Raw genomic sequence first — 25097 nt, 5'->3', positions numbered from 1 at the left:
GAACTTACAGAAGATAAACAATGACTTTAAAAAGCAAGTAGCATACTTTCAATTATTTGACACTCTTTAACCGACTTCTTTAATGGATATTAGTATCTGCTTAATATTTATAAAATACAGACTCCTCAATACAGCAACAAAAAAAAAAATGGTGACAAAGGGCTGAAACCAGGAAAATCATCTTTATTCTAAATGGCACTTAACTTTAGATTAAGATTTTACTATATTTGTTTTTCACGGAAGAACTGTCGTATTCTAAATGTAGATTGTCCATAATGAGGAAATGGGAATAGGCACTGTCCAAAATGAAGATAAAATCTAGCTGCGTTGTTCTGATACCTTCTGTCAGGATTGTCAATCAAAGTGTACATTCACTGTTAATAAAGCTGTGAATTTCGGTTCTGTCATTGTTATCATTTTCTTTAGTTTCTCATGAAATTAAATCTAAGGAATTTTACAGCAAATTTAATTTGCATTTCCTCTATATAAAATAGAAACTAAAGACATGCTCATAAAGATACACAAGGCTTCTCTAAGAAAACTGGAGTATCTTACAGGTGGGTATACTAGTACCAGTAAGATCTGAGTTTCTTTTACAGTTTCCGGAGATACAGAAGTGAAGCCAGCAGAAAGGTAACTGGCTAGCAGACATCTAAGCATTTTGTATTCTTTGTCTCCACCTCCTGGTTGGAAAGAACATGGGTTACTGGGAGTTAAAGGTATGTTTAGTGATTTCTAATTCTTTTGCAGAACCTGGAGATGTAAGTAAATAACAAAGGACTATAAAGTCTTGAATATAAAAACCCAGCAATAAAATACTGACTACATCACCAGCAACAACTATTTTATGAAGATGGGCTAAATAATTATGTGGCACCTGCTCAGTGCTTTTCACTAACTTAGGTTCAATATTAAAAAAACTAAAAGCAAAAATAAATACTCTGCTAAACTGGTTATAGATTAAAGCATTTTTGGAGGCAATGAGACAGATGGTGTCAAGTCTCAGATTTGTTTTGATGTATGGTTTTAAGCAATAATGTGAGATAATCAATTATGGCAATTGTACTTCTCTACAGTATTGTTATGGAAAACAGACGCAAGGCAGATTCTCTAGCTATCAGGACAAGATAATCAAGGTAAGTTAAAAGAATTTCCTGTACTTGTCATTTCAGGATGCAAGCAGAGTACAGCACTGAAAATATTTAGAAAGTAGACTAGACAGACTAGACTACAATAGAATACAATAGAATTAACCAGGTTGGAAGAGACCTTTGAGATCATTGAGTCCAACCTATCATCCAACACTATCAAATCAACTAAACCATGGCACCAAGCGCCCCATCCAGTCTCTTCTTAAACACCTCCAGTGATGGTGACTCCACCACCTCCCCGGGCAGCCCATTCCAATGGGCTATCACTCTTTCTGTGAAGAACTTCCTAACACCCAGCCTAAACCACCCCTGGCACAGCTTGAGACTGTGTCCTCTTGTTCTGGTGCTGGTTGCCTGGGAGAAAAGACCAACTCTCACCTGACCGGAACCTCCCTTCTGGTAGTTGTAGACAGCAAGAAGGTCTCCTCTGAGCTTCCTCTTCTCCCGGCTAAGCAACCCCAGCTCCCTCAGCCTCTCCTCACACTTCCACACCCCTTGCTTGTGAGATCAGAAACAAACAAACAAACAAACAAACAAACAAAAACAGAGAGAAGATAATTATAACAGCAGTTTCATATAGGATGGATTTCTATGATTAACAGTTAAATTTACTTTGCAGTATTTCTTCACTGTGTACCACTTCCACAATTTTAAGGAGAAAGATTTTTCAAATAGCTCCGTTTTCCCCAAAGACCTTGTGGAAGGATTAGAGAGGTTTCACAGAAAACAAAATGGATTAGCATTTGCTCAGTGAAATGCATACCATATGAAGTATTTAAGAATTCTGCTATACTGGCAGAAACAAAACTAGTTTTTCAACTCCCAAACCCCACAGTCAGATCCTACACTGAAAAAAAATCAGTGTATGCTTTGATTTTTAAAAAGGCATACCCATTTATAGCAAATTATAAGTCTTACCTGAAAAGAATCCAGTTTTTAAATTCTTTCTTCCCCTGTTATCTGTCCACATGGTCCATATCTATTTTATGAACAGCCAGGTTGATTTATGTATCATGATGGGAAAGAAAAAATATAATCCACCAAAAAAACCCCACCAAAACTCAAAATAACAATCTTACAAAGAAAATGCTCAAAGTTTATTAAAAAGCAACTGAACAAATGTACCTAGAGAAGCTAAGCACTGCAAACTCACAAGATATGTGCAGTTATATATAATCTTATTAAATGGGTAGGCACTATTTAATCAATGCAAAAGGAAAGTAATTTTTTGAACTTCTTTTACAGTAATAACTTAAACCCAAAGATGGAGCTCTTGAACTGTTTATTAAAAATAGAAAAAGTGGAAGCAAATGTTAGTAAAGCAAGATAATATAAAACTTCTGGAATATGTTTTTGTCTGGGGAGGGTGGTGGCTCTGGTTTTGGTTTGGGTGTGGGGTTTTGTGTGGGTTTTCTTTTTGTGGTGTTTTTGGTTTTTTGGTGGGGTTTTGTGTGTGTGTGTCTTCAATGACTTTTCATTCTAGATTTTGAGCAAATCAGTTTAAATGCTCTTTCGTGTGTATACACTTGTATAATTACCAGTAAATATTTATGTCTACATATGAATCTCAGCTTTCATACAGTCTTTCTCTTTCTGTACTGCCTTTTACATTTTTTTCAAACCTTTTTCCAAGTTTTCTACTTGAATTCCTTTGTTGTCCTCCTAATCACCTGGCACTACCTACAGCAATCGCTAGCAGAAATTATCTTCACATTCTCACTATTTTAAGGGTGCATGTGACCAGGCTAAATAGATGTTTTTCATAGGGAAGAACACTTCAAAAAGTATCAAGAGGTCACTAAGTCCTACAGAAAGTGCAACAACAACAACAGAGCACAAGAACTTTTAATCTGAACCTGCAATTAGCAAGCAGTACAAAATGCAGTTTCACTCGGTTTTGAGAAAAAATAAATGTCTCAATTCCTCAAATTAAGTTTTTTAGCAGCTCAATGCACTAGAAATATATAGATTTTCCTTTCTCCTTGCCTGGTACTTCTTACAGGTGTACTACAAGGCATGAGCAACAGTTTCTTTTCCAGGAAAACACAAATGAAGAAAAATAGCTTTACGCCACTATCGGACACATGGAAGTTTGGGGTTATTCACCCCCAAGTCCAACATGATTCAAGCTTCCCTGTTGCTGAAAAACCATTCCTGAAGACTGGAATTCCATGGTACATACATGCATTTAAAGCATCTATGTTGCATGAGGATACATTGGACAACTTCAAAATCTGATGGGAGTTAAATTCAACAGCTTTACTACTAATTTATGCCACCAAAACAGGCCAAAGATCCTGCAGTGAGTTAATTGTAAAATGCTAACACCTTGTTTGATGAAGGGAGGTTGTAGACAGATGGATGTTGGTCTCTTCTCCCAGGCGGCCAGTACCAGAACAAGAGGACACAGTCTCAGGCTGCACCAGGGGAGGTTCAGGCTGGATGTTAGGAAAAAGTTCTATACAGAAAGAGTGATTGCACATTGGAATGGGCTGCCTGGGGAGGTGGTGGAGTCGCCATCACTGGAGGTTTTCAGGAGAAGACTTGATGGGGTGCTTGGTGCCATGGGTTAGTTGTTTGGGTGGTGTTGGATTGGTTGATGGGTTGGACGCGATGATCTTGAAGGTCTCTTCCAACCTGGTTTATTCTATGTATTCTATGTATTTGGCGGATATAAAAATTCTACCCGAACTCAGAGAAACAGAGCTCATGCATTTCTAAAGGATTCTGCCTGGAAGAGTCTTAATTTGAGATCAGAATTAGCAGGTGGGTTGTACCTATGCAGATAAACAGCCACTCCTGTTCCTCCCTGCTCAGAGTGAGTTACAACAGCGTCAGGTAAAGAGCGGTCCCTTTCCACCTCCTGCTCAAAAGAGGAATCTGGGTAGGTTGGTAGGGATCATTCATTCCTATGCCTGTTGAGTTGAAAGGGAATGTCATTCACTTTTGAAAACTGCACATCAAGTATATTCTACTATTTCATAAAATATTTTATTCTGAATCTTTTATTCTTAAAATGAGCACTGCAGTTGCAAAATAAATCATCTTCACAATAATTCATCAGAAAATTAAAATGTCTTCAAAAATTGTGGTGTCAGGAAAAGTTTAAAATGAGCCTTCAATAATTACAGAATCAATTTGAGTCAATTTATTAAGTAATAAAATACTGTACTACTAGAATGTTAATTAGCATAGTTTCAATTCATTTATTTAGGAATTAACATTCTATGAAGCGATAGGAAAAGATCTAAGTTATGGTAATTGCTAAAAGATTTTTTAGAGATTATTTTTGTAAAGATATTTCTGCACCAAAAGAGTATATTATATAAATAGAAGTGCTACTTACTTTTTTTTTCACTTAATCATGCTAGTAGTAAAGTGTTTTTCTATATCCAGCTGGCATTTCTAAGTTGCCTATTGATGGTAAGTGCTCTGCAGAAATATTACCATTTCTATTAATAGTCATATGAAAGTCATATGGGTGAAAACAAACTTCAGTTTCTCAGCTATCTCAGTCAAGTTTAACGCTCTTGACAAAAAGCTGCAAGATATCAACTATATTGTGTCCTTCAAAAAGGCCTTTGCATTTCCTTTCTGACAATTACACCACTAACACATTTCATAAGATAAAAAGTAGACCTTTTTTCCTTATCATATAGCAAGCTAAAGTTAAAAATGTTCTAGCTTTTTGGTAAGATAAAAACTTTTTTCAGATAGCTCAGAAATGTCAAATGAAGACATTCTAAGAAATGTACTTCACATAATGGTCAAAAACGTTAATTATTCACCTCAGTGAAACATGTAAGTCAAAACTGTCAGAATTCTTAAAGAAAATAAAAAGAAAATCCTTAAAGGGAAAGGGCTCATATTCTTTACCTCAGTCTGAACTCAGGCTATATTAATACCACTCCAGTGCAATAAAATTGAAATGGGTCTTTTTTGGGGCTATATGCTTATGTGGTTAACCCTTCTAGCTAAAGCAAAATTACTTCCCTTATCTCTTTTTATCACACATATGATCCTGAACTCCACCACCTCGAGGTCACTACAGCCAACACTGCACCCTACCTTCACATCCTTGACCAGTCCCTCCATGTTTATCAGTACCAGCCTGCATCAAGACGTTATTGTCAATGCACTGGAGGAACCGTGATTCTGCATTATGGAACACTATTTTTTATTAGTATAAATTTGTACTGTAATAAATGTTAGGCCTATTTCTGATTTCGTGTTACTCAAGAGCAAATCAGGAATTTAGGGAAGTTACATCTCTGTGTGACATAACATAAATGAATGATGATACTCTATGCCCCAGTACTCCTGACAATGCCACAAAACAAAGCCCCCCCAGATGAACTGAGCTGTCCAAATAAACATAGTTTGATTTTTCCAAAGTGCCAGATGTTTGCAGATGGTGCTGAATTCATGCAAGAGAGGGCCACTATAAATCAGACTGCTTCTGTTTAGATTGCTAAATGAAAATTCTCTATCTTGGGATTAGGAAATGAGTGCTGCATGTTCTTAAATGAGACATTAATGGATTTGCCAACCTGATAGAACAAATGTTGAAACTATGGAGCAAATTAAGGTGCATGAAAAACTGATGTCCATGTGATTTACTTGTTCTAAGTAATAACTGTAAATTTTCTGGATTTGCATTCGTTTTTGTTAAAGCTGTGTTTCAATGTAAACTATATTAAAATACTTCAGTGAAAACACCATATAATTCATAAGGCTGAAAACTTAATTTTACCTCTGCTAGATGACTAGATAACTTCTAGCACCATTTCAAGTTGCTATGTATGTCACCTTGAAGGACTACATTACTGTGGTGTGCGTGAACCCTCTTTCACACCAGGAGGCAATTGTGTGGTTTCCATTGTTACCAAGCAACAAAAACCTCCCTGCTCATTCAGTAACTCTGTTCTTTTTGTGCCATACTTGATAAATCTCTTTTTTAGGAAAAGAAATCACTACTTAAACCACTGCCTTGCTCTCCATGGTTTTTGTGCACTGATCTATTGGAGGATGACCTCTAGTTTTGCTGTGATTTGTTGGCTAGGGCTTCAGAAACTTGGAGAAAAAGGAACCTTTTAAGGATGATAAGATGGTGTATGCCACAAAAGTGTGACAGAAGAGAATGACTGTGGAGCTGAATGATATGAAGCTGAAGGACAGGCGAGTGCCTTTTAAAAGTCCACCTTGTCAGTTGAATTGGTTCACAAGATGGATCACTAACAGTTTCAAAGTCTCTTAAAGAACAGGTGCATGACTATTGTGAGAGATCCTGAGAATAGATATGGCTTTGCTATCCATGAAGAGAAACCCAGTAATTTTTCCTTAAGTTAAATCCATTTGCTCCTCCAGTAGAACTGAATTATCTTTTATTCCCACACCAAGCTAATGTGCCTTTAGCAGATCCCTGCTAAGGTTCTGTGAGTGCAAGAGCAGATGCTGACCTGCAGCCCTGTGCTGGAATAACAACTGAATCCTGCACTGATGTAAAACCTTACCAGCAGGTTCTCAGCACAAGAGAGGCCAGCCTGGCCAAAGGAGGCAGATGATCTTTGTGGAGGAAATTGGTCACAATGGAAAATGGAACCCCAGGGCTGTGTCAGCTGCTGCTGTCGGGGAAGAACTCAGAGGTAAAGCAAACTACGATTTTTATTCCTTAATCACCAAAGACACTGATGATACTTAGCAAACAAAGAAAGTTATTTTCTTAACTCTGTTCTCCAAGGTCCAGAAGGAAGAACCTTATAAAATATATCTACCCTGGGTATTTGAACTGAATGTAACAACTCTTTGGTTATGTGTATGTGTTTGTATGATTCATTCTCCATGCTGTAGCAAAGGGGTACCAGTCAGCAAATTCTAATGAGCATTCTAATGCTAAAAAACAAAAATAACATTTAAAAAATAAACAGTATTTTTAAAAAATCTATTTTTGTAAATTGTGAAGTTATATGCAATAGTTATAATAAGTACTTATTTGAATGAAAAGCAAAATTGTAATTCACTCCAATATCAGGAAATACCTGGGAAATTTCTTTGTCTTTTAGTATCTCATGAAAAATTGCAGTGCAATGCATTTAAAGACCCTACTGCAGTATCCAATTGCTCAGAGGACGGAAGTTCTTTAGGACTGTCATCCTATATTGGTCAAAGTATATATTACCTTCTCATTTCTTAACAGTGTGTTACATGTAAATTTGGGTCTGATTTTTTTTTTTTTTTTATTGATTACCTCATCACTATTAGCTTATTTAAAGGTAAACCACCTCTTTCAGCTAATGAGACAGTGTGAAGGAAGATAAGTCAGTGAAACAGTACCGTAACTACTTGTTCCCCAAGAAGCAACATAAAATTCTAGGGTTTTCACTTTTATTCAAGGTAAAAATGCAGACCTTCATTTTTTTCTACATCCTTCTTTGTCACATAATTCCTTATTATCTATCTACCAGTGTAATTCACTGATGATTATATGGAAATGTTTTTCTCTTCTGTTTTATTCTTGATCTAGAATTTATGAAGAAGTTCTCTGGGTTGCTACCTTCCAAAACCTTGCCTCCAGAATTAAGTGGAAGTGGTGGCTGCTCCTGTTTTCCAGTGTCTTACAAAAAAGTGATATAATCCTTAACCTGCAAAAGCAAGTCAGTGAACAATTTCTTGTCAATTAGTTCTATGCTTTGCTATTGAAATGTAGCCCAAATTATGCATAGGTCACACACATAAACCCACAGCAATGTCTTCAAATGCAAACAGTCCCAAATGATCATTTAAGGTCATGCACACTCTAGCAATTGTTTCTAACTATCTCATATTTTTTCCCTCCCCTTCCCTAGAACTGGTACAGAAGATATGCATGCACAGTATCAAAAGAGAGGACAAGGGTATTGATGAAAACTGGTTAATAGGAATGATGCTATCCCATAACAAATATCACTTGAAGTTACTTGGGCTTACTGACTGTAGTAATTATTTTCTCTAAACTAAATTTTAGTCCTGTAATTGGTTATGACTTCATGACAACGTGTTAAGCCAAATTAATTAGCATTAATTTATGACTTCAGGTTGTTAGAGGCTTCTGGGACAGGTTGCAAAGAAGATCTTTTGCCTCTCCACAAAAACCTGTACATTTGTGTGTGTGTATGTGAATATCAGGATCTTCTGAACACTTCCTTTTTGAGCTCTGCATACAGTTAATTTCAGAAGATTAAATTCAGCAGCATTCAATAGAGAAGATAATAACTATATGAAAAGTATAGTTTAACATGCTTCTTCTGTGACCCAATTAAATATAGAGACCAGAAGAAATCTGCAAGGTGAATGATTGTCATGACTTTATGTATTTGGTGTTTTCAGTAAGACATGACATTTATGAAAAAAACACAGTAATCATACATGTACAAACTCAAGATTTTATCTGTTGTCATAGAATTCAAAACAGTTACTTGTGCACTGATGTGTTTCACCTATTCTATTCTGTGTCAGAGTGGAGCATTTTAGATGAGTCCCATAAAGGGTGAAGGTGGTTCAGAGGGCTCAGATAAAAGCCACATAGAGAAGACAAAGGAAAGGTTGGTCAAAGCAAGACAGGAGTACTAGAACTTCTTTCCAGGCCTTGAGTCAGCAGGTTTGCTCAGGCAAACTCAATGGACAGGTGTGGTACTGGACATAGTCAGGTTTATGGTGGGACAGAGAGGCATCACTGGGAGGAAGATAGAAAACGCTATCATTAGTGTGTCTTGAATGTTGCTTGTTCAAAGGAATACAGATGTGAACAGTGAGAACAGTTTTCAGAGATACAGCTAGAGAGAAATTCAGACCTGATGTTACATTTTCTCATGGTCACAAGGACTGAAAGAGAGAGGTGCTACAAGTACAGAAGCAGCACACTTTTAAAGAAAACTTGCTGAAACTATTCTAGGAAATTGACTAAAATCTTGGTGTCAGAGGAAGAAGATTAAAAGACAAGACTGCCTGCCAAACTGGGTCATTTAGCATATATGCCAACCTAATCATTTACCATGGTCTTTTACCAAATTCAAATGAGCATTGCATCATTCCAGGAGCAAAACTTTGACTTGTCATCACCTCTCTTTTGGGACCTCATAAATATTCTATCAGAATATTCTGTCTGGAGAAAAAAGAAAAAAAAAAAAGGTGAATGATCTATTCTGTCTTTCACAGTGCAAGCCAAAGCTCCTGAACCTGTCATATCCCTTTATGCAGGTAAGTACAATGTCCCTGGTTTGTTTATACTTTCTACATTTCCAATTAAGCCCAAGAAATCCAGCTCTCATTTTTCTGAAGCAACAGTTGTGTTGGACTATGTCATCTAAAGTGGATTTTGGTGCCATGAGAAAGCATGTTCTGAGTGTCCTCTGCTTGCAGGTGACTCCAGCCTTTTACCAATAAAGTAGAAATCAGGATCCATTATGTCCTCTTTGGAAGAATAACCCAATATGATAACAGACATAGCCAAAAAGACGTGAGATAACACATTTCTATCTTACCACCATTCTTCCCAAGCCTCCTCTCTGCACTTAGGTACTGGAGCTGTCATTTTTTATGTGCTGCAAGTTCAGCAGATGATTGTTTTCATCTTGGGACATGCCAGGCACATAGGGCAATTCGTCTGCATTTTAATAAATAAGTAGAATTTTGGAGCTTGTACATGTTTCAGCTGCCTCCACCAGCTGTTGTATGAATAATGTACATATCTTTGATTTCCTTTCTATCCAGACAGTAGCTGTGTTGATGCAGTAAATTTTGAAGACATTGACAGTGGTGCTGGAGACTTAATCCCACTTAACTGTGTATAAACTTTAAAGCCTTGTTACACTGCATAGTATGGTTCTCTTATTAGCACGATTTTGATACTGCCTTTTGATTTCTTGTTACCTGGGAAAGGGGAGAGGGGGAGGGGAAACAGTTGAATGCCTGGTCAAAGGCCAAAATAATAAAAAATGGGCGTTAGGGAATGCTTATTAATTTGAATAACTCGAGTGAGGTCTGTTAACAGAGGAAACACAATGGGCGTTCAGATTCAAGACTGAACTTCAAGAGTCCTTTTTAATATTTGGTTCAGCAGTATACACCCTGCAGTGCTAATGGCCTACACTGCCTGTTCTTGAGTACTAATGAATAGGTCTGTTGGATAGAAGTACATGTGCCATTGTTTAATGGGTAGTATTACTTAATATTGCTCTGTTAAAAATGTGTGGTTTTTAACTTTAGTCACTAGATGGCCTTTGAGTTTGCAAAAGCTCCCTGAATGCCATACCTTACATTTATCTAGATAATGAAATAAGCTTACAAGACAGCCAAATTTGACCAATATTACTGCAACCAAACATATTAATACCAAACTTGTGTGTACATAATGCATTATTCTGATTGTTTCATTTCATCTCCTGCATGTCATCTGATTTCTCATATCCTTCATCTTCTAACTTCTACTCAAATTAGAATATAAAATAGTACAAAAGTATTACTGAGAAATGTACTTTAAAAGTACAGTACACAGCATACAACATGGTGCTGAACAGAGATTCTGAGTTTGTAGGGAAGTTAGCAGAGCTATTAACCCCTGGTTCTGCCACGCTTACTGCTGTTGCTGTAGAGCTTTGAAGGATAGAAGCTGGTGTATACGCTGCACTGCAAGCAGGTATCTTGTCTAAAGATATTTGCAGCATATAGTACCATGGTAGATTTATAAGTTTGAGCAGCAGGTTATGTGTTACTTTCTCCAGTATTCTCCATGTAATTTTCCTGGGGTTTACTGAGTGAGACTATGGGTTTCATTAATTTCTGGCAACCAGGAGACCAAGGTTTTGACATTTGAAAGCTGTGAACAACTCTGAAAAGCTGTGAAAAACAGAACTCTGAAAAGTTCTGTTCAGTTTTTCATATTGATTCTCTGTCTATCATCAATATTGCTATGATTTTAAGGAGAAGAAAGTCAGAAAGAAGACATAGAAGTGATCCTCCTAATTATTTTTTAGTTTGTTTTGTTGTTTTTTTTCTCTTTGTGAGTTTGCTAATAGTTCTGGAAAGATGTGTAACAGTATTAAGACTGCTAGACTCCTACCAAAATCCTTGAGAAGTCAGATATATGCTCTAGATTTAGAAGCCTAAATCTGTTTTGTAAGGCTGTAGAATGTTAACATCTCTTTGTAAGACAGTCACTTTCACTCTTTCATGGACTAGCAGTTGCACTTCCTGCCTCTCGCACTCAGGCACCAGCATTGGCTCTCAGGCATTAATCCAGTGTGAGACACTATTCTACCACAAGCCATGCAAGAAAGTAGTTGCCATTCAAATTATTAGCAAAGCTGAAACTAGCTAAGAACCATCTATCATAATTTTTCAGAGACAAACAGGAAGAGTGGTAAACCTGGGCATGTTTTGTATGTTACTCTTGTGCCCACCCTCTCTTCCTTTTGGCAGAACAGGAAACCATCTTCTGTTTTTCTTCTTTTTTTTCTTTTTCTTAAGGAATTAGAAAAAAAAAACAATAAATTCCTCACTTATGCTGTAGTTGAGGCTAAAAGCCCTAGGATGAGGTCAGTGTTGTGAAAAGCTGCTGAACATATACCCAGCACTACAGATAATATTCTGAAATCTTTATCATGCAGTTTGGAAGTTTTACAGATGGGAATCCAGGTGCAGGGTGAATAAATGGTTTGCCAAATCCTCCTGGGAATCTGTAACGTATGAATTAAACTTCCTGTGTCCTGAGCACTAGCCTGGGCCTATTTTTTGACCAAACTCTGAGCTTTCATCCTAGTAGTGTTTTGCTGAAATTTTGCTTTAAAAAATAATAATTTGCACAAAATAATGTCTTCTTAAAGGTTGGGCTGAGGCACAAATGAAGACTTAGGAATGTAAGTCATTTTTTATCCAGTATTTCCGTGTGTTTCAGACATGGAATAGCTGTGAAAGCCTTCACCACACCTAAAAAAAGCTGTGTCATAGGTTATTTAGAAGCACTAAATTCATTATTCTGAACTTATTAATCAAAATTATGTTTAAGACCTGGTGGCAGTCTAGGATCACCAGTGGGCATTTTCCTGAGAGAGCTGTGGGAGTGTTTTTCTCAGATCAAACTCTTAATCTTTGCACTTGACCAAAGATCCCAGGTGGTAATTCATTTCCTCTCATTCTCTCCTGGGCTTTCACTAAAGCATATCTCTTGAGGTCTGTCCAAGCTCTGAAATGTAGCAGCATTCTTAATATTCTCAGCGCTCCTAAATTTTGCTTTAGAATTAACTTGTTCCTCTCTTCCATCCTTGGTTATGTTGCAGTGTATGCCTAAATGCTGGAATCTTCCACCAATTTTTGCAAGGGCAACACAGAAATCCTTTGAGGGTTTTTTTGGGGTTTGGGGTGTTTTTTTTAAGAGACAGTACAAAAATTAGGAAATCCTTATGTAAGAACATTTTGAAAATCTCTTTCCAATGCAGTCCTTCTTCACTTTTCCTGCTTTTTTCACTTGTCTGCTACTTCAAGCTCTCTTTTTGTATTTTCTTTCTCCTGGCCTGTATCAGGAACAGTGTGACCAGCAGGAGCAGGGAGGTCATTCTGCCCCTGTACACCACACTGGTTAGGCCACACCGTGAGTCCTGTGTCCAGTTCTGGGCTCCTCAGTTTAGGAAAGAAGTTGAGTTGCTGGAACGTGTCTAGAGAAGGGGCAACAAAGCTGGTGAGGGGTTTGGAGCACAAGCCCTATGAGGAGAGGCTGAGGAGGCTCAGGGGAGACCTTATTGCTCTCTGCAACTACCTGAAGGGAGGTTGTAGACAGGTGGGGGCTGGTCTCTTCTCTCATGCAACCAGGACCAGAACAAGAGGACACAATGCCGAGCTGCACCAGGGGAGGTTTAGACTGGATGTTAGGAAAAAATTCTTCAGCCATTGGAATGGGCTGCCTGGGGAGGTGGTGGAGTCACCATCATTGGAGGTGTTTAGAAGGAGACTTGATGGGGTTCTTGGTGCCATGGTTTAGTTGATTAGATGGTGGTGGGTGATGGGTTGGACACGATGATCTCAAAGGTCTCTTGCAACCTGGTCTATTCTATTCTATTCTATTCTATTCTATTCTATTCTATTCTATTCTATTCTATTCTATTCTATTCTATTCTATTCAAACCTATGAAGTGTAAGCTCCTTTGGAATCACTGAGTTAAAGGTATCTGCTTAGCAGGATCTTCTGAACAGGGATACAGTTGAGTATCTGTTCATTTATTTTGCAGAGCTGAGATTTTGAACTCTGAATTGATTATGTCTCTTTTCCTTAGTTCTTTTTTCTTTGTTTCTTACTGATTCATTAATTTATTTATTTGTGTGTGTGTGTGTGTGTAAGATAAATGTTGAATTTGGGTTTGTATGTCACACAGATAACCACATACTAGGTAGGGAAGCAACTGAAAACTAAAGAATATGTTTTGTGCAGCCAGCCAGGCTTTCAAAAATAGCTCAGCAACCACACATGAAAACCAGAATTCTGAAAGAGCTCCCATTCTGGGTGCATGTTGATTGCTAAGCTCCTGTGAAAGTCTGGCCACAAACACCACAATGAAACTTTTAGGTGCTGAACACTTTTAGAAATATGGAGCAGTGTGTAACTGCTGCTCCAACCCAAATGTATATTAAGAGGAGGATGGTTCAAATTCTGAAGAAATGCTGTATTCTCTTCTCCCTTGGGCAAGTTACACACAGGAAGAAATTTTGCAGTGCAGCTACAGTGACTTCCAGAAAAACTAAATTCTCCAGGTATTTTTGAGAGGCTTCATGTTACTAATAAATTAAAATGATTAACGGCCTAATTCGTTCTTTCTTGTTAAAATAGAAGAATCGAACAGAACAGAACAGAACAGAACAGAACAGAATAGAATAGAATAGAATAGAATAGAATAGAACAGGTTGGAAGAGACCTTCAAGATCATCACGTCCAACCTATCAACCAATCCAACACCACCTAATCAAGTAAACCATGGCACCAAGCACCCCATCAAGTCTCCTCCTGAACATCTCCAATGATGGTGACTCCACCACCTCCCTGGGCAGCTCATTCCAATGGCAAATCTCTCTCTTTGTATAAAACTTCTTCCTAACATCCAGCCTAAACCTCCCCTGGTGCAGCCTGAGACTGTGTCCTCTTGTTCTGGTGCTGGCTGCCTGGGAGAAGAGACCAACCTCCGCCTGTCTACAACCTCCCTTCAGGTAGTTGTAGAGAGTAATAAGGTCACTCCTGAGTCTCCTCTTCTCCAGGCTAAGCAACCCCAGCTCCCTCAGCCTCTCCTCATAGGGCTTGTGTTCCAAACCCCTCACCAACTTCATTGCCCTTCTCTGGACACGCTCCAGCAAGTCAACATCCTTCCTAAACTGAGGGGCCCAGAACTGGACCACTTTGAAAAAAATCTCTTTCTTATACAGAAGTGCATTTTAAACCTCAATACATTTGAAAACCATAGGGAAACTACTTTTACTGTATCATGAGGACTCCCCACATAACAATATGTTGTTCTGTTTTTTCTTAAATATCTTAATAGCTATGTAACATTGCATAATTATTCTCCACCACTAGTCACCACCTTTGTCATTTGTTGACCTCTTCCCCAGTCAGCTGCTCAAACAAGGCTATGCTTTATGTGGTATTTTAGTTCTGCAGGTGTTTTAAGGGTCAATGGAAAAAAACCTCCCACACTGGTGATGGGGATTTCCTCTGCAGCATTCACGGGCAGGGCTCTGGCAAGTGCTCGGTCTGACAGACATAAATAACTCTCCTTCTTGACAGTGTTACACCTCCTTTACACCCTCAATGAGTTAGCAGTACTTAGTGCATCAATACTGTAGTGCACTCAGTGTATTCCTGCACATACAGCAACAGTTCATATCAATCAGGTGTGATATCTGACTTACACTTTCCTATTTTGCATGTATTTTGCAAATATATAGCATTATATAGCAGAGCAACTTCTGACTTTCACTATGGTACTTAATGGAACCTACCTTTTAAAATTTGACAGCAGCAGTTAAGGCAGAGACTGTGTGTTCTTGTTCCACATTAAAAGCCTCTGTGTCCAGAATTAACTACAAATCTGGCAGTCCTTAACATTTTAAAATCTGCTACTCAAAATAGCTCTCATAATACACGATAGAGGGCAGACAATACATACGCATTCTAACAAAGTGTAATTTACTTTGCAGCACTTTTGAAGCATCAGCTAATTCATTACCATAACACTGTTAAAGTAGGTTATAGTATGAGTTTTAGAAAGCTGAAGACTGAACATGCTGAAGTGACTTGTCCAAGGCCACGGAGGATGTCTGTGCCAGGGGCAGGACAGGATCTGACCAAAATCCATTTCTTGAAGCAATTGATTGAAATGAGAACCTGATACCTCCAGTTTCTAGGAAGACAAAGTGCTGTGTTTCAAGTCCCGCAGTTCTTGCACAAAGCTGTTCTCTGAAACTACCCTTTAGTCTTGGTTTCTCAAGCATGTTGGGCAAAATGCTACTATCACATCGGTGTATCTGTAGTGACTTCAGTCATGTTTCTTCAGTGTAAGCAGCTTCCAACTGACTCTGCACATGCATCCCTTAACATTTTAAGTTACCACAGAAACCTCACGGGCCACAATTAGCTGAGAACAAGACCCTCTGCTGCATTGCACTTTGTATAGTCATTTTAGGGCTGCCTGATGAGCTTTCCCACAATGTATCTTTTCTTCAGAAACTGACAGCTTGTCCACCATGTCTGCCTGTTTGAGTCATTTGTGGGTTTGAGGGCGAGGGATGCTGAAATATCCTACTTTAACATTTTCCAAATGAGATTTTATTGCTGCCTTTGAAAAAGCTTTCTTATTTCTGATAATTATTACCCTGTACTTAAAGGGGAGGACTGAAAAAGCTGAAAGCAGGATAAAACTTTTAAATTGTAGAAACAAAAATTTCTGGTTCAACGCGATGAAAAATATTTCTGGGGAATTACCATTTTTACAGTTTTATAACCCCAAATCCATTTGTAAATAGCTATTCCCTGCCCTGCTTTGATGGCTGAGGAAGAAGTGTATGAAATGCAACCCAGAATGCTCTGGGTTCAAAAATTCTCTCAGTTCCATGTGTTGCTGTTCAAGGAGCACCTTGTTTTGAGTTCACAAGTCCTCTCAGATATATTCTTCCCCAACACAAAAGACTGTATGCACTGAGTTTCCTGACATAGGATCATGTGTGAAGTATTTTTACAACTGGTTATTCTGCTTGACAAATAGGATCCAGGAGTCAAAGAAGGACCACAAACATGTCAAATGCATCTTCTTGGAGGGGAATTTGAAGTCTTAGACGTGGTAAGTGATACCTGAGAGGCCTATTTTACAATTGCAGTAACTAGAATAGCTAGTTAATGATTTCATCTGGTGATTTAACTCTGTAAGAGTTATGCAATGGTGTTTCTAAGAAAGAATAAGATGTTATGAACTCTTTCTTCCTAAGTACAAGGGAGGAATTTACTGGACTGATTTCACCACACATAATTTTTGCACAAGAACTTGGATGCTAGATCTAGGGGTTTTAAGAATTACACCTTATTTGGGGCAATCTTGATTGTGCTGCCGTAGAAACAGCTGACATGGGAATTACATGGCAAACCTGTGCATCCAATGGCCTGGAAACACCCTAGACTGTAAATTCCATCCGCCGCATCAAAACAATATGGATTTCCTGTGGGTCCTGTGCTATAGCTGGTTATCTCAGATACCTTAAGGCATCTCAAATAGCTCTAAATGTCTGTATGGATGGCCAGATAAATTAAGTCCACACTGTTTTTTCCTGAACACTACCAGGAAATAAAAATTGTCAAAGACACTCTCAGATGGATGTATGAAACAGGCAAACCAAGGCATGCAGAATCACTACATTCCACTTGAAAAATTTTAGCACTTGTACAGGTTCAACTGTCAACACTATATGTTTCTTACTGTTGGGACTAAGAGCTGCTAGCATGATAACAAGGAAGTGTATGAACAAAAGAGATGTCATGGTTACAAGAGGAGTTGTGCATATTGCTCAGGGGTAACTTGGCATTTAGTTGTTTTCTTTAGCAGCAGTAACCTGGGTTAGAAGCTCATCAGAGAAAACACACAAGAGCTAGACTTCATGAGCCAAAAGCAAAAAAACAAAGGGGTATCTTTTAACCTCAGTTTCTTCTGCTTCATGATATACAGCACATTTTTGCATCTTCTTTGCAGGTTCCCAGGAGAGCAGCTGCTTTACTACAGTGTAAGCTTTCTTACTATCCTCATACTTTTAGCTTCTCTCTGCTCATCTCTTTTCTCTTCCAGAGCTACATTCTTCCCACATGTTATGAATATTCCAACTTCTGTCAACCCATCCTAACAGTCTAGAATAAGTCTTCATCAGGATTGATTTTTGGGTCATATTTGGCCATTAATGATGCTTTTCCCTTTTCTTCTAGTTTTTCAGGGTTTACACATCAGAAGATTGTAATGATCAGATGCCTCAGAGTACATAATCTATATCTCCACAGTTTTAGAGTTATTATGTGAGATAACTGCAAATACACTTGCAAAATGTTGCAAACTGGGGCTTCTTGTGATGTCCTTCTCATATCCACGATGCTCAGAGCAAAGAGCAGATCTGTTACTTGCTCAGACAACTACTTGGCAATTCTTGAATGCAAGAATAACTTTATGTTCCAAAAAACTGTCACATTGGGAGTTTACATTGTTTTGGTTTTAATCTTCATGAATTGTCCCTCTGAGTTCATATTAGTATCTTTTTTCCCTTTAATTTTGTCCATCTCTGCTCCATCATGCAGCAATTACTATCAAAACTGTCTGTTGTGTTACCTCAGATAAGGAGATTCTTTCCTCCATCTCTTTAAGGAACTTTCTGATTTTCACATAAAAACTTATGATCAGAATTAACAAAAAGCTTTAGTTTTCTAAGATGTGGCATGTGTCAGCTATGTCCACTGGTGCACTCAAGCTAAAATTTAGGTTGATATGTCTAACAACTTTTAATAATATCATACATACATGTAAATACATTCTTAATGTATTGGAGGGAGACCTGGGGGTACTGGTTGATAGTCAACTGAACATGAGTCCAGGTGACCAAAAAGCCAATTGCATCCTGGCTTGTATGAGAAACACTGTGGCTGGCAGGAATAGGGAGGTGATCACCCCCCTGTACTAAGCAGTGGGGAGGCCACACCTCAAGTTCACTTCTGGGCCACTCACTATAGGAAGGATATTGAGGTGCTGGAGAGTGTCCAGAGAAGGGCAACAAGGCTCGTGAAAGGCCTGGTGCATATGACCTATGAGGAGTGTCTGAGGGAGCTGGGAGACCTCATCAATCTCTACAACTACCTGAAGGGAGATTGGAGCAAAGAGGGGGGGCTGCCTCTCTCCTTGGTGACAAGCAACAAGATTAGAAGAAATGGTTACAAGCTGTGTCATGGGAGGTTTAGGCCAGATATCAGGAAATACTTCTTCACTGAAAGGTTTGTCAAACATTGTAAAGGTCTGCCCAGAGCAGTGGTGGAATCACCATCCCTAGGACTGCTCAAGAGGTGTTTGGACCTGAAGCTTAGAGACATGGTTTAGTGTTGACCCTTCAATACTGGGTCAAGGGTTGGCCTGGATAATCTTTGAGGTCTCTTTTAACTATATATATTCTGTGATGCTGTGATTAATTAGAGAATGTTAGAATCATATAGGAAATCATTTGGTTTAGGCCTTGATAAATCACAACTGTTGACCTAAATCCTGCTTCCTAAATTCCATATTTGGAGCTGGAACCTGAATATGAGGTAAATCTGTATCATATTTTTAAAGAATATTTCCTTGCTTATTGTGTTCAGGGGGAACCCTCTGATCCCATTTAAAGACCTTAAAGAAGCTATGCCAGTTCATATGTTCTAATGACTACTTGTATTATGAAGAGTTTTTACACTATATATCTTTGATAAACACTAGCTATTTCAGAACTGATCCGTAAGTCATATTACAAGACTATAGTCATTTAATTTACCCTTTCTCCACCTCCCATTCTCCCTTTAACTTTTTCCTTTAGCACTCCAAATATGCCTGGATACGCTGGCAAGGTTCATTGGTCAGCAACTCACCCAGCAAATTCTAATCTTCCATCAACAACCTCAACAATAATTGCACGAATGCATGGGAAGGTATGAGGTATATTTCTCAACTTGTTCAGAAAGGTTATAGGTAAAATCCTAATTGAATTTAGTTAGTTCAAGAGCAATTAAATGTTAAGCATGACATTACATTGGCATAAAAAATACAGAATGGTTTGGTTTGGATCCCAGCAGATTACTGTCATACTAATCTGAAATCCTTTTGAAGCTTTAGAATTTCTGAGGAACATTGTAAGGTATGTAGTGAGCAGGTACCTTAACACTGAGGTAAATCATGCTTTCTCAATGTGAATTATTTCTACACTGAGAATTTTTTCTTCAGCTATCGTTGCTAAGTCATGGTTTAAGGAACTATTTTGATTTGATTGATTGATCTGTGTGTGTTTTGAAGAATGCTCATGAATGTCAGAGTTAAAAATTCCCAAAAGAAAACTGTGTATCGGTGTGTTTCCAAATCAGTGTTGACAGACTTATGAAATGGGTATTTGCTATACAAAAATAGTTGTTAAAAATGGGTAGATTTACTTAAAAGGCCATGAGAGGCAAAATCATGCCATGTTCTTACGCTGGTGCAGACCAGGACCCTGTAACTGTCAAGTCTTCATTGCCGCACATCACTATTGTGGCTAACTCATGAACGGCTGGAAAAAGCCTTTTCCTTTTGCTAGCACAAAGAATTTTTGACATTGGCAAAGGGACAACCCAGCCTTTCTCTTACTATTTGTTTCCCCTGTCTCCTTTGTGAATTTGTGATATACATACATGCTGGTTTCTTGTTTTCCATAATGATCTAGGACATGATGACACTATCCCAAGTTTTCACATTTTCCTGAGAAATCTGTTTCCCATTAAGCAGTTTATTTGCCTTAGTGTTTTGTTCACAACACATCACACTTCTTTTTCATCACTGCTAGTGGGAAGTATCCAATAAAGGCTTGAAGAGCTTTAGGAAGCTGTCTAGCTTTTAAAGAATTCACCTTGTCAAGTGCTTCATCACTGTGCAAAATGCACTGGCATCCATTTCTGCTGCCCTCCATTCATTCACCTCTTTTTCGCTTGTGGTTATACTTAGTAAAATAGGCAGTCATCTGGAGTCACATTTTGCTGTTGATGGGGAATGAACAGGCTCCTCCATCTCTATAGGCTAATAAAGCTGAGCTTGGAGCAGCCTGATTCAAGACCAACATACTTGTAAGCGTCACAGACAAATAAAAAGGCAAATGCATCTTAGCAAGGATCATTGACAGACTTCAGATCAGACACCAGATTTCAAGAGTGTCAGGCATTACTGTGATACAAGAAAGGAAAAGACATTGATTACCTCCTGTTACTGTGGTTGTAGTCCATAGTGAAGGAGTTTTCTTATTTGTTGGTGGATAACAAGAATGAGGTTCTCATTCTGTGCTAATGGATACTTTCCAGAAATAGGATAGAATCCTCTAACCTTTTTGAAGAAGACTGAGTGGGAAACAGATTTCAAGCATAATCATACTCAGACACAGTAGACAAGGTTTTACCACCCTTTTTCTGAGCTGTGTGGTACATTCCCCTGAGACTAGTACCCTACCTGCAAAATTGTAACAATCCTATTTTACTTTCTCTGGGCCTGCTTGTGGAGTAAAATTGCGTTCACTGACTTAAAATTGGAGGCTTATAGACCTCTATGAAACTGCTATATAAAACTACTAGGAATGCTGTGAGTGATGCTCAGAAAAGAGAGATGCTTAACATTTGATTCTTTCCCTTTGTAAAATAAATTATAAAATGTCCTGCTGATTTCAGTCCTCACAGGTCAAGCTAGACTCTAGTGGAGAGGTGAAGAGAGATTGTTCCTGTAATTTGGGGTCAGACTACCCCAATTTACCACCACATTCTTTTGATGTAGGATGTGATCTTGGATCTTTCTGTTTTTCAAATGATGAGCATTTTTATTTCTCTCTTTGATAATTCTTAATTCATGTCTGTAATGATTTCTCACAAAATAACAAGTGATTACATGTGGTGGATGTTTGACATATCTGCAGTATCCAGTCTTCTGAAGACAATTATGGGCATCAGAGGGAGTCTCTTGTCTACTGCTAACATGGTCTAATAAATGTTCCTGTCAAAAGTATCAGCAATGTCAGATAGACCAGGCAGTATGCAGCTACTTCTGCATTCTATTTCTGTTGTATGGGGCTTCCACAGTGTGTTGGACAAAATCCTTTATACCTGTTTACAGCATTCTGAACTCAACAGGATTTTACATCGTATAGAACAGAAGAAATATGTTTTCTTTATCTTTGAATATTAATAGTAATTATTGATGTATTTTTACTTCCAGATAATCCTGAGGTGAACCTAGAAAATCAGGTATCAATGTCCTTTATTTAGCTTTTGCATAGGAAGGAGTGTTTTATGTGTGTTTTTTGTTTTGTGTTTAAATGAGCTGTCAATTGTGCCCAGAAAACACAAATTCACTTATACCAGGAGGTGTATGGAAACCCATTGGCCTCATCATACTTAATATAAGATAGTGCTAGATTTAATTTGATTTTTGAGAGAAGGGTTGCACATTTTCAGCAAGTTGCTTTGGAGATTTCAAAAGAGATGTTTGAGTCAATTTTTTTATTTGGAGAGAGAGAGAATGTAATATTCTGTGGCCAGTTCTGTCAGCCCCGATTTTCATTGGGTGTTTTGCAGCAGAGGGACTACACTAACTTAGGTTGTAGGAGTAAGATTAGTTATAGTGCCTCTTCCTGTAAAAAATTAGAAGAGTATCAAGAGTCTAAGTATAAACTATTCCCTCCTAGACTGCCTCCAGCATATTTTCTAATGACCATCCCGCTATTTGGAACTACAAAAATTGGACATCTAAAGCAGGCACACCATGGGGCCAGCAAAGTGTGTTTTCTAGGCTGAAAGCCATACCTTCATCATCACCTGCAAGCACCACAAGGTCTTTATGTGCTTGAATGCATTCTGTATGCCCATGGCAGTTATCCACAGACAATGTTCAGGTTAGTTGTGAAGCAGCTGTGTGTGTCTAGGAAAGGCTGAAAAGAGGCAAGTGGCAGAAAATACCTCTCACAGCTGCTGTAGGGATCTGGTTTTCATCATGTTTTATATATGCAGAAAGTAAGATTTAAAATAATATTTAAAACTCATAGGAAGATTTGCCACCACTGATCTTAAGGAGACCAATTTTAATGCTATGGAATATTGTAAACTGTTGATATTCTCTGAGGCCAATAGGCATAACTATTTCTGTAGAAGGCAGTGAGAAAGAAGAGGGAATGTTTTTCAATACAAGAACACATTATAGAAGAGGGTTTTTCTCAGTCTTTCTGTGACTATGGATGCATAGCAAAATGTTGAAGCTCATCTCAGTATAATCACCAGGGACATTTTTCTCAAGTGGTGACTCCAGTTAATCCTCAGAATTCTTTCCACAACACAGAACAAGAAACTATTACAGTTTAGAAGTGTCAATTCGTTGTACCTGCATGAAGTGGACACCAGGAGGCTCAGCATCTGACAGTGAGAAGGAAAGAAATGCATGAAGATGTGTGGATAGTTTAAACATGGAATACAAAATAACATAAAATCGGGTGTTTGTAGTAGTCATCATTACATTACTCTCATATTTATTACTTACAAGCATTGACAGTGAAAAACACATTAAAAACAAGAGGAATTGTAACTTAAAGGCTTGAAACAACAAGTCCCTCCCACTGTAAATGAAGACAAGGTGTGTGACCATCTGAGGAACCTGAAGTCATACAAGTCCATGGCACCTGATGAGATGCATCCCAGAGGCCTGAGGGAATTGGCTGATGTGGTCACCAAGCCACTCTCCTGAAAAGTCCTGGCAATCAGGTGAAGTCCCTGGTGACTGGAAAAAGGGACACATTACATCCATTTTTAAGAAGGGTAGAAAGGAGCAACCAACCTGTCTACTTCACTTCCATGCCTGGAAAGATCATGGAACAGATCCTCCTAGATGCCATGCTAAGGCACATGGAGGACAGGGAGGTGATTCAAGGCAGCCAACATGGCTTTACTAGGGGCAAATCCTGCCTGGCCAACCTAATAGCTTTCTATGATAAAATGACTGTGTCAGTGGACAAGGGACAACCTATGGATGTGATCTATTTGGACTTCTGCAAGGCCTTTAACACAGTCCCCCACACCATCTTACTCACTAAGTTGGAAATGGATGGGTGGACTGTTCAGTGGATAAGGAATTGGCTGGATTGTTCCATCCAAAGGGTAATGCTCAATGTCTTGAAGTCCAGATGGAGAGCAGTAACAAGCAGTGTCCCTCAGGGGTCTCTACTGGGATCTATACTGTTTAATATTTTTATCAACAATATAGACAGTGGGATTGAGTGCACCATCAGCAAGTTTGCAGATGACACCAAGCTGAGGGGTGTTGTCGATATGCCAGAGGGACAGGACATCATCCAGAGGGACCTGGACAAGCTGGAGAGGTGGGCCAAGATGAACCTCATGAGGTTCAACAAGAGCAAGTGCAGGGTTCTGCACCAGGGGTGGAACAATCTTATCAATACAGACTGAGGGATGAGTGATAAAAAGCAGCCCTGTGGAAAAGGACTTGGGGCTGCTGGTGGACAAGAAGCTGAACATGAGCAGGCAGTATGCACTTGCAGCCCAGAAGGCCAACGGCAGCCTGGGCTGAGTCAAAAGTAGCATGGCCAGCAGATAGAGAGAGGTGATTCTGCCACTTTGCTCTGGTGAGATTTTACTTTTAAGTACCGCATCTAGGTTTGGAACCTCTAATACAGGAAGGACATGGACCTGATGGAGTGGGTACAGAGGAGGGCCATGGAAATGATCAGGGGATTGGAGCACCTCTGCTACGAAGACAGGCTGAGGGAGCTGGGATAGTTCAGCCTGCAGAAGAGAAGGCTTCAGGAAGACCTAGTAACAACCTTCCAGTACCTGTAGGGGTCCTACAAGATGGATGGAAAGAGACTGTTTACAAAGGCCTGGAGTAATAAGATGAGAGGCAATGGCTTCAAACTAGAGAAGAGTAGAATTAGATTGGATGTTAGGAACAAATTCTTTACCATGGCTATAGTGGAACACTGAAACAGATTGCCCAGGGAGGTGGCTGGGGTCCCATCCCTGGAGATCTTCAAAGTGAGGCTTGACAGGGCTCTGGGCTACCTGATCTAGTTGAGGATGCTCCTGCTTATTGCAGAGTGTGCTGGACTAGATGACCTTTGGAGGTTCCTTCCAACCCAGACCATTCTGTGATTCTGTGACTCTTCTCTGTACTGAATTGTCTTGTTAACTAAGAATACATAGAATTACATAGAATACATAGAATAAACCAGGTTGGAAGAGACCTTCAAGATCATCGCGTCCAACCCATCAACCAATCCAACACCGCCCAAGCAACTAACCCACGGCACCAAGCACCCCGTCAAGTCTTCTCCTAAAAGTTGAAAATGATGCTGTAGCTGTTCCATCCATTGACATCATTTTGTGTATGTGTGTGTGTGTACCTCGAGTACTGTGTCCAGTTCTGGGCCCTTCAGTTTAGGAAGGATGTTGACTTGCTGGAACGAGTCCAGAGAAGAGCAACAAAGTTGGTGAGGGGTTTGGAACATAAGCCCTACAAGGAGAGGCTGAGGGAGCTGAGGTTGCTTAGCCTGGAGGAGACTCAGGGGTGACCTTATTACTCTCTACAACTACCTGAAGGGAGGTTGTAGACAGATGGATGTTGGTCTCTTCTCCCAGGCGGCCAGTACCAG

At 39.0% G+C, this 25097-nt stretch overlaps 1 protein-coding gene across 1 annotated transcript in view; it reads left to right on the top strand.

Moving 5' to 3' along the window:
* SPATA48 (spermatogenesis associated 48) overlaps window positions 1-22797 on the top strand; it is a 30111-nt gene extending 7314 nt beyond the window's left edge. The window contains 10 exon segments of the mRNA XM_054164422.1: window positions 6325-6483; window positions 6486-6671; window positions 6674-6796; window positions 7002-7008; window positions 7675-7695; window positions 7697-7729; window positions 7731-7789; window positions 9900-10005; window positions 19254-19372; window positions 22682-22797. Of these exon segments, the coding sequence (XP_054020397.1) occupies window positions 6325-6483; window positions 6486-6671; window positions 6674-6796; window positions 7002-7008; window positions 7675-7695; window positions 7697-7729; window positions 7731-7789; window positions 9900-10005; window positions 19254-19372; window positions 22682-22797 (929 nt within the window).
* Window positions 22798-25097: the final 2300 nt, after the last annotated feature.

The sequence above is a fragment of the Dryobates pubescens genome, chromosome 9, assembly GCF_014839835.1.
Source record: "Dryobates pubescens isolate bDryPub1 chromosome 9, bDryPub1.pri, whole genome shotgun sequence".
Taxonomy (NCBI): Eukaryota; Metazoa; Chordata; class Aves; order Piciformes; family Picidae; genus Dryobates; species Dryobates pubescens.
The sequence above is the reverse complement of the archived record's forward strand: the minus strand, read 5'-3'. Positions and strand labels throughout refer to the sequence as shown.